Consider the following 18,511-nt stretch of genomic DNA (forward strand, 5'->3'; position numbering starts at 1 on the left):
AATATTAAGAAATGCTTGTTCCATATTGTCATCCTTTGGCTGATGTAATCTTTGCCAGTTCCCTGCTTGGTAAAGCCACATGCAGTGTATGAACGTACATTGTAGTGTTCACAAGAGTTCAAAGGACCTTACATAGAAAACAGGTGGACAAAAGCACACATGTTTTAAGTAGTGGGATACTATTTGGACAGATCCACTGCGACTTTTAGATTCATTATAAAATGGGTTGCAAAGTTACTAAATTTTAATAAATTTGATGCTGCATGAGTACCTGACCTGCACCTACTGCTACCCCTAGAAATCCCAGGTTCTTTGAGGTTACTTTTAGGATACATTTCCTTAATGATCATATGACATGGATGCATCAAGGACAAATCCCACAATGGACTCTGACATATAATGGAGCACTTGGAGAGGTTAAAAGAAATCTAGCACAACAATCAGGAAAATAATACACTTGAAGTATTTCTGAACTTTGAAAAAATATATACACCCATGTTTGCAGTTCTTAATTTTATCATGATGTATAACTTATTTCAATTGAATTAAAGTTTTGTGTCTAGAACTTGTTAAAAACCATATTTTGGATGAATCCTTGAATGCTAAATTTCTGAGAATTTGCTGCACCTGCACCTACTTCGGTACCATGCTTCTGGTAATGTGCAAATTGTGATATTTCAATCTCCGATTATAAGTAGTGGGAATCTATGTGCAAGGTGCTAACTCTTTTGTCCACTATTCCTTTGTCTCCTTTTTCTTTTGTGAATCTTTATTGTACATGCTCTTTTGCTTTTCAGGATCGGAATGCTTGAGAGCTTGAGATTGTTCAGTTTATAGCTTGGTTCTTAATTGTGTGGGAATTTTTTCAGCATTTATGTTTTGGATGTTGTCATCTATAATTATTTTCGTAAGATCTCAGGTAAGTCAGAGGCTTATGGTGCAAGGCACTGCTTGCACTGCAAAATACAGTGGTGGTATTGATGCTGCTCGTAAGATTCTTATAGCTGATGGTATTCGTGGATTGTATAGAGGATTTGGTATGTCTGTCATGACATATTCCCCTTCCAGTGCTTTTTGGTGGGCTTCTTATGGTTTCAGCCAGCGAATCATTTGGAGGTAAGGTGGCACCAACTTTAGCTGTAATGCTAAATATGTTTTTGTTTAATGTGGTGACTGAAGCCTTATGCACTCTGATGTTACACATTTATTGCTTGCCATGGTCTGATGAATCACACAGAGGGAAGGTGGGTATCATCTCTTGCAGGTTAAAGTACAATGAACAAGATATGGGAGGAGTAAGTTGCTGGATTTAACATATCATTGGCAAGGCCAGGTCTCAACAGAAATCTATTTTTGAGTGTAAGGAAAAATATGAGTTTTAATTATACAACCGAAATATTTTTATGCTATCAGAGATCCATCTTAATCTTGTATATAGTAAGCACTGAGAAAGAAAAAGAAAACCCAGATACAAACCCCTGGCAACTTAAAATGTCGGGGGTTATGATGGATCTATGCTAGTTTAAAAGAAATAAAAGGTTGGTTCTTTTTCTTTCCCTTTTTGACATTAGACATTAGACAACGGTTTATATTTTTTCTGTTCATTTTATCTTATTAGCATTATATGTGACATGAGACGTATATGCACACATGGAGATCTGCCCCCATCATAGGCTGCAGGGTGTACCTTGCTTCTCTTGGTGCAACAACGTAATTATTGTTACAATTTATCCAACCAAAAAGTTAGTAGATGTTGGAAAGATCATAGAAAATGTCAAGGAACGGAATTCATGAAAATAATGCACATAATAGAAGCTTGAAGAATTTTAAATTTGTAAGGGTGGGCCTAATTGTTTAGGATGAATCATACCATGGCTTAGGACATCCATCCCGCTTGATATTGAGAACCTTAAAATTGTTCCCAGCTACAAATGCTTGAAGTCAATTGCACTGCCCTATTTCATCAAAGTCATATCTATGCAACCAGTACCACCATCCTTCAGTGTGGGGTAGTGATTGTATGGTATTGATCTGTGTTACCCACCAAAAAGTGGGCAACCCCTAGGAGAGCTTTTTTCTCGTCTTTGGACAGCCAGCCGGTCAGCAGCCCTATATGATCAACACATAAGATTATGCCATGCTGCTCCACCTATTGCTTCGATCAGACTTCTCTTCCATTTGGCATTACTTCTTGAAGGAAGTGTGAAAATTCTATCACTGCAGCAACTGATTTACTTTTCCTAGTTATTTCATCATAAGTTATTCATGAAATTATGTCAACAAACATTAAAATAAACACTGCTGCAGATATCACATCATAATACAGAAACAAACATATGCACACATTGACAGAGTTATTTTGGGCTAATGTCCCCGGAAAAACCCAATGTGGGAAAACCGGTGCAGCAAGGGAGGATTTTATTATTCAGCAACTTTCTAGTACAACATGGTGCCAAACTGGCTTACCCACAGATAGACAAAGTTCTAGCACTTCTTCTGAACCTATTGTAGGCCCTACTGACCTTTGTGTCAGCCTGAAACCCTCTGCGTCAGCCTACTTAGGCTCTGTGTCAGCCCCTTCTGGCCTTCTGCGTCGCTCCTACAGCATCTGCGTGGATGACGCAAGCCCTTCTAGTTCTGTTCAGTCTCTGCTGCCGCTGCGTGGCTTTCTTTGGCTCTGCATCTGCCTCTTCTGGCTCTGCGCTGATCTCCTGTCTCTCTGTTCCGTACTTGTTGCCTCCTGACTGCTCTCCAGACCATTGGTTCAATTTCTCAGCAAACCACGCTCCAGAAATTGAATTGACTGGTCTCCCTTTGAATGTTCTCCAAGTGACCCTCAAGCTTCCTCTTATACTTTCCTCGTTGATCAATCAACGGCTAAGATTAGATCTGGCTTGATCCATGTCTTTTGGACCATTCTAACACAGCTTCATATTAATATACATTAATATTTTATTTTCCCTAAGTCTAAACTTAGGGTCTCCATTAAAAATATTAATTATTTTAATATCTCTTGAACTGTTTAGAATCGGCCCAAATCCTTTCTGGATATTGGAGATCTCATGTGCCCCAACCTCTCCACCAAACTTCGTGGCTAGAGCACATCTGATGCTACTCCAAATCAACAGTCCCTCTTAGCGAGGACTGTGCTCTAGTAATACTCCTCTGTAAGTATCACCCTGATCATCCGGCATCAGTCCCTGTGCTGATGTTAAGCCTCCTTGCCCAACATCCTCTGCACTGCTGCATCCTGTACTGCTACCCATGACTCTGCTACTGCCACTGCTGCATCTGTACGACAACTCCCTTTGCATCCATGCTGCTGCTGGTCCTTTTTCACAACACTGCATCTGCACTGCAACTCCCTCTGCATCTGTGATATTGTTGGTCCTTTCTCCCAACATTACATCTGCACTGCAACTCCCTCTTCATTCGTGTTGCTAACACACTACTTCTGAAAGGGGTTCTTTACCATCCCCATCTTTTCCCTGAAGTAGTCAAATTTTGACTTTCCAAGTGCCTTGGTGAGGATATCTGCCACTTGTTCCCCTGTATGAGTGTAGCTCAACTGTACAACTCCTCATTGGACACAATCTCTGACAAAGTGACACCGGATATCAATATGCTTCGACCTATCATGGAATACTAGATTCTCAGAGAGTTTGATGCAACTCTAATTATCACACATGATCCTGGTCGCCTCTATATTTCTTCTGAATAAGTTTACCAACATTTTTTTTAAGTCATATGGCCTCACACGAAGCTCTGCCTGCTGCCATATATTTTGCCTCAGACGAGCTCAGAGCCACGAACTTCTGTTTCCTATTGCACCAGGAGGTCATTCCTAATCCAATGTTGAAATAGAACCCAGAGGTACTTTTCCGATCCAATGAACTTCTTGCCCAATCTGCATAAATATATCCACTCAACCTGATATCCTTCCCCTTGGTGTATAAGAGCCCATAATCAACTGTTCCATGTAAATACTTGAGAACGTGTTTGGCTGCTGCCTAGTGAGCCCTCTTTGGTTCCACCATGAACTCACTGAGGGTGTTGAAAGCGTAGCAAATATCTGGCCTGGTATTGACCAGATACATCAGGGACCCTATGAGCTGTTGGTATAGGGTGGGATCGACATCCTTGCCTTTTGATGTATCAATCTTCTTCCAGTGGGTGATCATTGGCGTAGCCATAGGTATACAGTCTCCCATCCTGAACCTTTTCAGGATTTCTGTAGCATACCTCCCTTGCCTAAGGAAGATTTCTCCTTTCTGCTACCAAACTTCCAACCCTAGGAAATAGTGCATTCGTCCCAGATCTTTCATATCGAACTCTGTGGCTAGATTCTTCTTGCAGTCTTCAATGAGTCTGGATGATCCTGTCAGGAAGAGATCATCCACATATAATACTAAGATAAGTGGCTCGTTCTCTATGACCAGATAGTAGAGATTCGGATCCGCGTCACTCTTGACAAACCCCATCTTCTGCAAGTAGCCATCTATTCGACCATACCCTGCTTCAACCCATACAAGGCTTTCTTCAGTCTGCATACATGAGACTTCTTCTTATGAGTCCCAAAGCCCTCTAGTTGTTCAATGTATACCTCTTCTTCAATTACCCCATTTAGAAATGTCGTCTTGACATCCATTTGATAGATCTCCCATCCCATTTGGGCTGCAAGAGATATCACGGTCCTAATAGATGTATACCTGGCTACCGGGGCGAAGGTTTCCTCATAGTCAAATCCCTTCCTTTTGAGCGTACCCCTTAGCTAGAAACCTGGCCTTGTATTTTTCAACGCTGTTGTCCGCAACATATTTGATCTTGTAGATCCATCTTGAACCTACCACAGATCTGTCTTGAGGCCTTGCCACCACCTCCCAGACATTGTTTACCATTATGGAGTTATATTCCTCCACCATCACATCTAGCCAGACCTGATGCGGAGCAGCCTCCTTGAAGCTGGCAGGCTCCCCATCCTGAGCTACTAACGCCTGATACCTGTCTGGCTGTTTTCGCTCTCTTTTACTGTTCCTTGGCTCTCTGATGAATTTCTCTGCATCATGCAGAATCTGACGAATTTCCCTGCTGGTTCTTCCTTTGCTAGCAGGTGCTTCTATTCGCTCCTTCTCCTCATCCTGAGAATCTTCCTGATCTGAGGAGGAATTCTTCACTTCTGTTGGTTGAAGAGGCATGACCAATGGATCCTCTTTCGACTGCTCCTTGGAAGGCATTTCACGAGATCTTCTGAAAGCTCTGTCCTCCATGAACTTTACATCTCGTCATACTACTACCTTCCTACTTCGTGGAAGATAGATTCTGTATGCCTTAGCGTTCTCGCTATATCTTACCAGGTACCCCTTTTCTACGGTTTGATCCAACTTCTTCCTCTTTTCTTCGGGTATGCGACAATATGCTAAACTCCCAAATATCCTGAAATGACTCACTTCAGGCATCTTCCTAGTGAAGACTCTCTCTGGAGTAATCTTGCCCAATGTCCGATGAGGAGTCCCGTTCTGAACGTAGACAACTGTGTTGCATGCTTCCGCCCTCAAGAATTTTTGCATATCCTGATCATACAACATGGCCCTAACTGCTACAATATTCCTGTTTTTCCTTTCTGCCACCCTATTCTGCTCCGAATTGTAGGGAGATGTCCACTCTCTTCTGATGCCCTCCTTAGCGCAATAATCAATGAATTCCTTATCGACATACCCTCCAACATTATCTGAGCGCGAGAATTTTATTTTCTTACCTGTTAGATTCTCCACTAGAGCCTTGAACTCCTTGAATCGACAAAAAAACTCATCCTTGGTTTTCAGAAAATAGATCCAAGTTTTCCTCGAGTGGTCATCAATGAAGGTAAGGAAATACTCGGCACCGCTGAGAGCTTTGACGAACATAGGTCTGTAGATATCTGAGTGTATCAATCCTAGTACACTCTTGGCCCTGTGGTTGCTCCTAGGAAATGCTGCCTTGGCATACTTTCCTAGAGCGCATCCCCTGCATACATCATCTCGTTCCGTACTCAGATCCAGAACTCCTGTTACAGTGCTCTTGAGGATTCTTAGAGCTCCATGGTACAAGTGACCCATCCTTCTGTGCAAGAGTTTGCTCAAGTCTTTATCCCCATGACTACATATTAGTGCCATTGGAGATTCTAGTTGTAATCTATACAACCGATTACTTTTGATCTCGATCTGCACTTTCTTTTTCCAGCTTGGGTGTTTGACGTATACCTTTCCTTGATGAAGTAAATATCATAGCCTTTGCCTTGTAGTTGTGACATGGAAAGTAAGTTCATCCCCAATCTTGGTACATGCAGTACATTTGTGGCACAAAACCGTTCTCCTGATTTTGTCTGAAAAACTATGGTACCCTTTCCTACTGGAGTACACTTTGCCTTGTTCCCCATGGTGATCTGAAAATTCATCTTTTCTTCTCGATATTCTGAGAAACACTCCTTGATTCCCGTCATATGCCACGAGGCTCCACTGTCTATATACCACACTTCTGATGATGCAACGCTAGTCATGCACACCACTTCTTCTTCCAACCTGGAAGCCAACATAGAGAAATCAAAATCTCTCTCTCTTGTGCAATCTTTTGAAAATCTGCGTGAGTCCCCTGAGGTGGATGCCTTTGCATCGTAGTCTCGACCCATAACTGATTTTCCCTTTCTGTCTCTGCTTACTCGCTCTGATACCATGTGAAAATTCTATCACTGCAGCAACTGATTTACTTCCTACTTATTTCATCATAAGTTATTCATGAAATTATTTCAACAAACATTAAAGTAAACTCTGCTGCAAATATCACACCGTAATATAGAAACAAACATATGCACACATTGACACAGTTATTTTGGACTAATGTCCTCGGAAAAACATAGTGTGGGAAAACCAGTGCAGCAAGGGAGGATCTTATTATTCAACAATTTTCTAGTACAACAGGGTACCAAACTGGCTTACCCGCAGATAAACAAATTTCCAGCACTTCTTCTGAACCCAGCATAGGCCCTACTAACCTTTGCGTCAACCTACTGAGGCTCTGCGTCAGCCTCTCTGGCCTTCTGTGTCACTCCTGCAGCCTCTGCGTGGATGATGTAGGCCCTTCTGGCTCTGTGCAGTCTTTGCTGCCGCTGCGTGGCTTCCTCTGGCTCTGCGTCTGCCTCTTCTGGCTCTGCGCTGATCTTCTGTCTCTCTATTTCGTACTTGCTACCTCATGACTGCTCTCCAGACCACTGGTTCAATTTCTCAGCAAACCCTGCTCCAGAAATTGAACTGACTGGTCTCCCTCAGTATGTTCTCCAAGTGACCCTCAAGCCTCCTCTTATACTTTCCTCGTTGATCAATCAACGACCGAGATTAAGTCCCTAATCAATGGCTAAGACTAGATCTGGCTTGATCCATGTCTTTTGGACCTTTCTAACACAGATTCATATTAATATACATTAATATTTTATTTTCCCTAAGTTTAGACTTAAGGTCTCCATTAAAAATATTAATTATTTTAATATCCCTTGAGAAGTTTAGAATCTGCCCAAATCCTTTTTGGGTATTGGAGATCTCATGTGCCCAAACCTCTCCACCAAATTTCGTGGCTAGAGCACATCTGATGCTACCCCAAATCAACAGGAAGGTGGGTCATCCATCAACATGTACTTTAACCATTTTTTCAATTATGTGCTTTCACTTAATGATATGGGCATACTGATATTAATCACAGGGAAAACTGGATATTTGACTATATTCTTGCTCCTTTCACCTGGGAGTTTAGTCTTTGACTCTAGTCTAGTGGGGCATCCTCTAAGGCCTTAGGATTCTAGCAAGGGCACTATTGGGGAAACATTGATTGATGTAGCATGTCCAAGGCAATCCATAGTTACCACTTTCCATCTCTCCTTGTTATTCATCTCCATTCTTTGGGCTGGTGGTCATTGGGATTGCAAACCTTCATCTATATCATTGAGGCTAGGCTTGGAAACTTGGCTCTGGATGTTGATGCAACTAAAATAAAAATAAAAACATGAAAAGTCACAATGAAATAAAAATGTAAAATGCAAAAGATGGTTGGGACATCGTTTAGCACATGGGCAAAAGCCTAGCATGAGCTCTACCCCCTTCATTAGCCATCACTCGGTTTCTCAAAGCATTTAATGCTTCATCTAAAAAAAGGAACTTTGATGTGCGAGAAACTGCTTCATATTAAATGGGTAATGGAAAATTTCAAAGACAAGCTTGGGCTCCTAAGCTATGCACCCAAATAAAGACAAACATAAAAAGTAAAAATGCACTAGAGGGGAGGAAAAACAAGCTATGGAAAGGGGTAACTCATGCCTCCACAATTGCTCCCTCCTTACATCTATATATTCATGATTTTGGAACCCCATTAGTTGATAACATGGCTATGGCACTTGTCTTGAAGTCTTTCCCACTCCACAACCATCATTATCACACACACCTATGGATTGATGGGCTAACTTGGGACATGTCATTCCCCTTGGGGGTTGAAAACACTTAATAGGGTTATTGACCTAATAATCCCTAATATAAGTGAGGTAACTTGTTTGCATGTCCTGATTTAGTTAGACATTTGAAGGTGAGTTTTGTGTGAGGTATTTTCGTGCCCCTAACATTAGGTATGGTCCACTATGATGCATTACTGGTTATTAACCCTAATGATTGTTGGTTTCACTTGATCTTGAGAGGTTTTCGTCAGGTGGTGTTATCACAACAACAAAGGTCCCTTGAGAGATGGTCTTGATCCCATTGAGCAACACTTAAGAGGTTATTGTATCTCATCCAGAGGGTAGTATTGACATTGATGATGTAGCGTTCCCATCTAGAGATGAGTGTTAGACTATGAGATGATTCCCCATGTTACCTGATTCTCATGAGTACCCCTATGTGTTAAAATGTTGAGCCACTGAGGTTTTGTGTTGGATCTATTGATGACGTGCCAAGATGGACACAGGATGCCTCAGGCTGGCCTTGACATTGTTTGATGGGCATTACTTGTTCTAGAGCTTAGACGATGATTAGTTATCCTTAGAATGGCATGGGCAGGCTTGCACATCACCTTTGGACCCCAACGCTTGAGCATTATAGTGCCACGTCACTCTTTTTTCCTGTTGAATTTTGTAACTATGTTTGGTCTTCATAGTGTATATTTCAGCTCTTGATGTATTTATATTGATCAATGTAAAGCATGTTCTTCATGCTAGAGTCAAAAGAAAAATATATTTTTGAGTCATGTTCCTTATAAACTTTTAAAAGATAAAAATTTGAATTTTCAAAATTGAATTTTTTGCTCCAAAACTAATCAAGTCAGCCCAGGTAGAAGAGACACCCATGACCTAGCAAATCACTATATAAAGACAGTTCAACCTCCTCCTCAGAGCAAAAAGTCGACCTCACAAGACAAATAATTTTCTGGGCATCCAAGAGAAGGACAAGGAGGAGGAAAAGAAGGACAAATTTCATCTCTTTCTCTCTCTATCTAGCTTAGACATGCGGAGGATCTCTATCCCTCTCTAGCTTGCATAAGTTTCTGGACAAGTTTTGTTGTAGGGCCAAATTTTTTCGGCAGTTGCAAGACTGAAATTCTGGGTTTTTGGGTAGTTGCTGGGAGGTAGAATTTTGGCCTAGGGCAGAACAAGAAGGCAGATTTGTTGAGGTAGATTGGATGCTTGACTTGGAAGTTGTTGACCGCGTTCGACCATATATTTGTTGAAAGTCAAGTTTGACCTAGTTGTTGACTAGAAATCTAGGTGTGTCTCTTGTTGAAATGAAGAATTTCTCTATTGAAAAGGTTGTTGGGTTTTTCTCCCAAGTGGGTTTTCCTGAGGTAAATCTTGTGTTCTTTTTATACATTGTGATGTCTATTATCCTACTATTATATGGTTGAATTTCTGAAGTGTAATTGCTTAATGATATACTGAAGAAATTAAAAGAAGATCAACACCATTAGAAGTATCTATTGCACTTGAAAAATCAACATTTCCCCTAGAAGGGTGACGTAAGGTATAATTGTGATGACGTCATGGTTTTGAAGGCACATTTGGAGGCATACCCATTGCACCTTGAGTTTTCCTTGGAGTATGAAACACATAATCCATTTGTCACTTGCTTGTGATATATCGAGTATTTGTGGAGGATGATGTCATACGTGGGCTTTTTTAACATTCATTGTCATGCTTTGGAGATATATTGAGGTTGGCTTGTGACCTCTCCATTGTTGAACACTTAAGCAAACTTGTTTTAGGGATTTGCTTGTAAAATTAGTGGAAATAAGACAGGTTAGTCCTCATATAAGTAAAGGAGGCCTTTATTCTTCTTTCATAGTCATAGATTCATCACTCTTCTCTTCCAAAAGATTGCAAATTAATCTCTTGCCCCTATCTTGGGCCGAAATGTGATCTTTTCATGGTCCGAGTTCTCTTGGAGATGTTTTCCTGGGAGTGATTAAAGTGATTCTCTTGAAAATTTTATAAGCTTAATGCATATTTCTATATTTTGCATATTGTATTTGTGTAGTAGGGTTTCTATTTTGTGCCATGATATAATTTTTATATCTATGTTAAAATCTTGCTACTTTATGATATGTAAAATTGTTTTCCTGTAAACCTTTAAGAGAACTCCAAGTGTGCATCCTTTAAATTTAAAATCTCCCCTCACAAGGAAATCTCTAGGGTTTAAAGAGGATGTCCTAATCGTCCCCCCTAAAAATTCTCTGCAAGTGGGAAAAGATAAAAAATTGAAGTGGACTTTCCCAAGAAAAGAGTCACATCAAAAAGTGAAGGAATCTCAAATCAAGCGGGAAAAATACAAAGAAAAATTCGTTGGTCCTCTTCAACAACTAATGGTCTAGAAAATCAATTTAAAAAAAATGAGAATGGTCCAAGTTGGTTAAATAGAATGAAAATTTTTGGAGGAAAAAGGTTGGAGAATATTTTTGAGTGGTCCAAACTGTTGGAAATGTAACTAGTTTCGGTCTTTATAATTGTTATTGTACTCATTTCAATATGTATATCTTATGTAACAAACAAAAGAAGAAAGAAAAGTTATTATGGGTTTCATGCTTCTTATTGATGGTCTTCGAGGTAAAAACATGTTCTTTGTGCTTCTAGGGTTTGTTAGGTCATAGGATATATTGTCATGAGTCAAGAGAGTCAACATCATGTTTATAAGACCCTTCCGGGCAAGATATACTTTGTAAAAGAATTTATTTTTGAGTCTAGAAAGTCCTGGAAATATCCTAGTACAAGTCGGCCTAGAGAGTGTCTATTCGACCTCTTGGAAAGGCTATATATAGAGACATCTTCGACCTCATTTGATACATCACATCAACAAGTTTGATCTGAAATAGAAAGAAGAGCGAAGGACAAGGAATCAAGGAGAAAATCCTAGCAAAGGAAAGAAGACGAGTTTTTGGGCATTCTCTCTCTCATGTGTGAATTTTTGGAGCAATTGCAGGGGCCATAATTATTGAAGTAACTGCAAGTCCAAAATTTTGTTGCAAGGGGGGCAACATTCTGAGTTTGTTGCAGTACTGAAAGGGTTTGTCTTAGGTTGACTTGGTTTGACTTTGACCTAATTGGAAGGTCTCTTTGGAGGGTTGACTTGGTGCTGGAGGGGGACTTGGTCTAGGGTTTTGGATTTTGTTTTCTCTCATTTGAAGAAGATTCTATAAGAACAACAATTTTTTTGGGTTTTCCCCTTGGAGGGGTTTTGCCCTGGCTTGGAGCCTAATTTCTGTGTCCACTGTCTTTACTATTTTGCTCTTAATAATTGTTTGATGAAGAAGAACTAATAAATTAAACACAAGAAGATAAATAAAGATCACAAGCAATTATTAAGGTTAAGGAAAATTGAAATTAATAGCTACCACATTGCATTTTCCAACATGGTATCAGAGATAAGGTGAACAAGAAGGCAACTGGAAGGATCATCTTGTGGACACAAGAAGGGTTTGCTAAGGGGAATCATTTGCAGAAGGACACAAGGGAAAAAAAAGACTTATTGATCTAGAAGAAGGGTTACTACATCAAGCCTCGTTGAAGAGGACTACATTAGGTTCTCATCAAGGGAGGGCCTGTAGAGGAATATTTCAAGAAAGTTGTTAATCTCTCTTGGAAGTAAGTCTATTCAAAGGCTCATTGGAAGACATCCTTGAAGGAAGCATCAAGGAATCTTGGTATCTATTTGAAGTTGTTGCAGAAGGTAGCCTAAAAGACATCCTCCTAGGACATCATTGAAGTCTCTTTGAATATCTTGAAGGCATCAAAGATAATTGGAGACATCATCAGAGAAGGAAAACTCTTGATTGACAAGTAAGTATCATATTGTTGCTCTATGTTTGAATCTAAAGGTCATATGGGTTCTTTCTGCAAGGAAAGCAATAAGCTCGTTGGCTCAACAAATTTCCTAGCATGGAAGAAAAGGATTGACCTGGCACTTACAGAACATGAAGTAATGGAATATGTCCTCGGTGAAGTTACTAAACCTAGCAAAGACAGGATTCAAGAGCTAGAAAAATACAAGAAAGGGGAAGTAAGGGCACAAAGGATCATTGTTGAATCCATTAAGGATCATCTAGTTCCCTTTGTTGCTAATTTGAAGACTTCTAAGGCTATGTATGACAAGCTAGTAAATTTTTACTCTATAAGTACATCAAGACAAAAGATGTCTTTGAGAAATAAGCTATATAAAATGAAGAAATCGAAGGATGAGGATATGGCCTCCTTTCTAATGAAGATCTCTCAAATAAGAGATCAGTTGCAGGGGCTTGAGGAGACAATTTCTGATTTTGAAATGACCATATGTGTACTGAATGCTTTGCCACCAAAATGGAGTAGTTTTGCAACGAGCATCTACTCTAAGAAAGACTCAACTCCTTTTGATGAGTTGTGGGCTCAATGCATCCTGGAAGAAACTAGGATCAAGGCAAAGGATGATATTGAATCAAATGAACAATCTCAAGCCTTTATTGCAAGAACCAAGAAGCTGAAGAAGGGAAAGTTTAGGAAGTCCAAGAAGAAGCAAGATATGTCCAAGGTTCAATGCTTTGGATGCAATGAATTTGGACACTTTAGGAGGGACTGTCTAAACAAAAAGAACAAAAAAAGAAAGGAAAGAAGTGAAGCTCACACAACTGAAGAAATGGGAGAACCTGAGAAGAAGCCGAAGAAAGAAGATGTCAAAGATCTTTACTATTGAAGAAGGCATCCTCCCTATCAAGTTCTTTATGAAGTTGGTCTTTCCTTTAGAATAACATGCATTGTTGTTTACTCTAGAAGATTTTTGTTGTAAAAGCATGGCATCATAGATAGAAGCATGTGATAGTAGAAGATTTAGAGTCTACTTGATTGAGTTGCTTTGTAGGAATCATCTAGTCTTTAAAATTGGACCATTTTTGCATGTTATTGTTCATCCAGGCATTCTCTAATGTTATGTTAGAGGTAGTCATTTTGCTAAGGTGGATCATCATGATCCTGTAAGAAACTCATTTTGGAAGGTTCTTGGAAAAACATTATGACAAGGTTAGTATACTCTTGAGGGATGAAGGAATGCAGTTGGTCAAGTTGTAGAGAAAATAACTAGATGATTGTATGAAAGAATAGGAATGCATATTTAAAGTAACTCTTGGGTACGATTCATATGTACAAAATCCCACAAAATAAGTTGGTCATAAAACATGCATGGTGAATTTTTGATTGTATGATGCCTAAGAGGATGAATTTGACTTACTCTAGAATGAATAAAAGATTAAGATTTTCTCACTAGAATATATAGAATGGTAATCAACATCTAGTATAATCTTCAAAAGAATATTGTAACTTTGTAATCAAGTTCAATCCTTGGGCACTCTGATGCATGAAGGAAGACTCTTGTGAAGATGGACCAAGAGGATGTTGATGGGTTGATGAGAAGGTCATCATGATGAGGTAAGTCTAATATCTTTGTTATTAGTTATCTGGTTAACCTATTGTTTTGCTACCTGGAAGATTATTGCCGAAATATATGATGAAAGTTGAGGCAAGCTCAACATATGATTTTGGCAATTATGAAGTCAAGATGTGTTCATCTTGGGATTAAAAGGTAGCAGTGAAAGAACATAACTTGAAGGTCAAGTTCGTACAACAACTAGGAGATCAGTTTCATCAGGAAGCTATGACCAACTTGAAGCTTGGAAAGGCTTTGTTGTCACTTAGATTGTACAGGCACTATGGCAACCACTCAGGGAGGGGGCTATCACCCTGATACCCGCCCACTCCGTTCTCGCTGTCTCCCAACAACTGGTTATGGGGCGTAGTCCCTATGGAAATGAGGTGATGAGAGACAAGTTGGAAACCAACTTGTCTGGGAGACACAGTTGAGTGGCCTAGCTACTTGGTTAAATTTAGCAAGATCAATGATTAGATTAGATTTAAGTATGAGACCAGTGCCTTATGGAGTCACAATTCTTGCTTATTGTAAATTAATGCCAAGTAACCGGATGGACAACTGCTGCTTAAATGATTGACTAACTTGTATGCTTATGCAAATCCTAGGATCTAGGTGTAATGTAGGGATTTTGGTTACTTTTAATTATATGCCTAATCTATATAAAACCTTCCCTTAACTGTTTTGAAGCTAGGCTCCAAGGTAGGTTGTGGGAAGGAGGCCAACAGGAAGCAAGCAAAGACTTGATTAACGATACCTTCTGTTAGGCTCCTATCACCCGATGCCTCCGGCGTTGTAGAGACTGTGGCTTTGACGACTGCAAGGTCACCGTGTTAACCACCGAAGAGTTGCTAAGACCCTCAAGCTAGATGAGAGGGTTGACCCTAGGTTTCTATCAACCAAGATTTTGCTTGGATGTAAATTATTAAGTGCAAGACTAGTCCTAGAATGAGATGCAAGCTTATGAGTGAGTTTTGAGTTAAGATTGTTTAAGTCTTTAAGTACTTAAGTTATGATCAACCTTTAATGACAAGAGTACTTAACAATAATTAGAAGACAATCTTAAAACAAGACAAGTGTTTAATGATACAAGTGCCAATGTTAAACAATAGATCAATCCACAAGATGCTTAACCAATGATAACAATTAAAGGAACTTAGAGCACTTATCCACTTATCAATTAGCCAATGGTTATCAACACAAGATGCCAATCACAATTACTTCAAGATATTCCAATAGTGATCTTATGCTAATGCCACAATGCCAATTAGATTTCAAATGCCCAAAGTTACTTGATTAGAACTTAGATGTGTGAGTGATTTTAGTGCCAAGTTAACAAATTCTCAAAATCTATCACAAGACAAACAATTGTTAGAGCTTAACAACATAAACCACTATGAACCAAGTAAATGATGAAGAGCTACTTATGATGCAATATGGGACAACAGTAAATATCTCACTTCAAAACAAGGAAATTGCCAAACATATGAATCATAAGATGACCAAGGAGTAATTTAATGACTTGCCAATGTAAATTAGTGAATTTTAGCCCACTTATGATGAGTTACTAATTGTTATATCAGATCTGAAACACTTATTACAATAGTAAGTAAAGTGAACAATTAATGACTTATTGATGCTAGAACAAGTGCTAAATTATGCCCAAAACTTAGAGTAAGCTTGCCAAACTGAAAAATTAGGTTTTTAAATCCTTTAAGATGCAATATTCAGAAAATATCAGATCTGATTTCACAGTTATGCAAAGATATTCCAGCAAGCTAAAAACTAGATCTAGGCTAGATACTCAATGCCCAAGTGGCCAAAATTTATGAAAATTTTACTATGCAATTTTTGAAGTATTTTGACCAATTAGATGTGTTTTTAGGGCTTTTAATTCACTGTTATGAAATAAATATTACAATTGTAAGAAAACAATGAGAAAATGAGGGTTTAGAGAGCAATCCTAGGCTGAAGGCTTTGTAGAAAAGACTTTCCCAAGTTGCCAAACTTTTCTCCAAGGTTATGCCACCTAAAAGCATCAATTTTGAGTCATTATTTCCTGCAAAACCCACCAAGTATTCAGTCCCGAAATTTCAGAGATAGGCGGAGGTCAAATTAGGGTTGGGAAGAGGGCTAAAAGAGAAGAAAAATGCTGAAAAAGGCAATGACCAAGAGGCTAGAGAAGGTCTGAAAAGAGGTGGAAAAGAGGCCAGAAAAGGAGAGCGAAGGGCGGAGGAGGGAGAGAAAGCCCTAAAAGGGTTGCGGCTAGGCCCTAAGGGCCTTAGGAACCCACGAAAATCCCTTTAGGGCTGTCGTCTAGGGCAAAGAGGGCATGCCGAGGCCTCTTGGGCCCACGACCAGGCCTAAGAAGGCCTAAGAACCTTGACGCATGGCCGTAGAGGCAAGGCCAAGGCCCCTAGAGGCTGTGACCAACCCTAAAAGTGCTGAAAAGGATGACATTGGGGGTTTTTAGGCTGATGCAGAGTCTAAGGAGGGAGATGTTGACCTTGGAGAGGCCGGATTCGGGCCCAGGAGGGCTGAAAAATGAAACCCTTGTTTCAAAAAAATTTATTTGCTTTAGATCTGCAAGTTTGCTCAATTTCTTCAATGGCTGACCCTGCAAATTTTTTTTGGAGACTAGGTCTTACCCTCAAGGGCCTAGGTCTATCTCTTATTCCAGCTCTTTCACTTGACCTCACTTGCAAAAATGGAGATAAAAAATACCCAAAACCCCAATATATATAAAAAAAATCTTAAAATCCCAAAACCCCAATTAGAAAAAATAATTTACAATATTATTATACAAAATTATTTACAAAATTTACAAATATGCAATGCTTTTTAAAATAAATTTTGGGAAATAAATTTTTATGGAGTTTTCTTTGATAAATGACTAATAATACTTAGGAAAATAGATGCAAGCTACAACCTTAGCGAAGTTAGATATACCACAAAAATATTTAAAGTCCAAACAAGGCCGGCTTATGCCCACAGTGTTTGAACTTGGAGCCCAATGATTGGGGAACCTACAAACACTATATAATTTCTCAAGATAAATCCTTAGAATAGCAGTGAATCAAATCACCTAAAATAAGCCCAAAGCTTATCAATAGAATGCTCCTGTCGTCTACAATGAAATAACGATTAATTAAAATTTAAAGCTAAATATAGGAAAGCCTGTACCCAACACATACCACAAATCAGTGAACAATAAACACCATGAACTGCACCCCAAAGTCTTTCTTATGATTCAAAAAACGTTCCCAGTGGGACAATAGCTTTATATCAACTTTTCTGTAGAAATTTTTTAGCCAAAAATCAGATGTCTTGAGACTCAAATGACTCTCTATATATAGATAAATCCTTCAAGTGGAAAAATAACGGCTAGTTGGCTTGATCCTTGTCAAATTAATCTTGGCCATCGATAAATCCTTAATCAACTTTTAATCTCTGCCGTTGAAATAATTATTTTTGAGGAATTTTCGAATTTCTCATTAAATCCTAAAAAATTGGCTTTGACTTAACCACCAAGGTTCAAGGGTTCAATTTTTCTAGAAATTTCCAAAATTCCCTTGGTGGAGGACCTCCAAAAATTAATTTTTTTAAGACCCACGAATTTTTCCACTTGGAGAATTTAATTTCTCTAAGACTTTAATTTTGACTCTAATTAATTAAATTTAAGGCTTAGGATTTTAAATTATTTTTGCTAGAAAATTTAATTAATTGACACCCGAGGGATTAATAATTTTTTCCACCCTCTAATATTTTAGCCATGGTGTTTAAGTATGAGGGACCATGCACTAATACATTTTTTACATCATATAATTACATCTCAACCCTCAAAGGGGGAAAACCCATTCGTTGTAGACCCTCAAATTACATACCCAATTCTGCGATACAATATGATCTAGTAGACCAAGTGATTTGTAATAAAATAATTTAGCCAATTAGCTTAAATTATTTCCAAACCACTTTTACATAAGACTCAACTAACGCTAGGAGTTACCTAAGACTTTGACAAAGAATTCTGAAGCATAAAAACTGATAGCTTGTAAGCTTGAATGTAAAAATACATAAGAGGTATTTTGTAATAATAATTTATTATATGTAAAAATGTATAAGTGATATAAATGTTACAATGAGGCCCTGCTTTTATACCTTAGCAGGGGACCTTTTATGATTAGGCATGTTTTTTAGACATGCATTTTCACTTAACTTAATGACTCTATAACATAATCAATTTTTGATTATTTAATATTTACATTTATTTTATTTATTTACTTGTTATGAATTATATTCATAACATAGCCTCTTCCTTCAGAACCTTTGTCCTCAAAGCTTTAATACTATGGATTTTCTTCACTTAGTGTCTGTTGTTTGGATGCCTATAATTTGACCATCCTCTCGTCTTATAGCTCATAAAAAATATTTCCTTGGATTTTTTTTTTAATAATAATTTTTTTAATAAGTATGTATATATATATATATATATATATATATATATATATATATAATAATAATATATATATATTTTTTTATAGTATAATAATAATTTTTTTTACTGA

At 38.6% G+C, this 18,511-nt stretch overlaps 1 protein-coding gene across 3 annotated transcripts in view; it reads left to right on the forward strand.

The window, feature by feature from the left end:
- LOC149262805 (Mitochondrial substrate carrier family protein) overlaps nucleotides 1-18,511 on the forward strand; it is a 332,393-nt gene that overhangs the window by 137,993 nt on the left and 175,889 nt on the right. For all 3 annotated transcript variants that reach the window (XM_089425258.1, XM_089425254.1, XM_089425246.1), the window contains exon 3: nucleotides 920-1,116. In XM_089425258.1, the coding sequence (XP_089281384.1) occupies nucleotides 920-1,116 (197 nt within the window). The remainder of the gene's footprint in view (nucleotides 1-919; nucleotides 1,117-18,511) is intronic.

Source organism: Pinus tabuliformis, chromosome 6, assembly GCF_031772625.1.
Source record: "Pinus tabuliformis cultivar Carrire ecotype Pingquan chromosome 6, CPIR1, whole genome shotgun sequence".
Classification (NCBI taxonomy): domain Eukaryota; kingdom Viridiplantae; phylum Streptophyta; class Pinopsida; order Pinales; family Pinaceae; genus Pinus; species Pinus tabuliformis.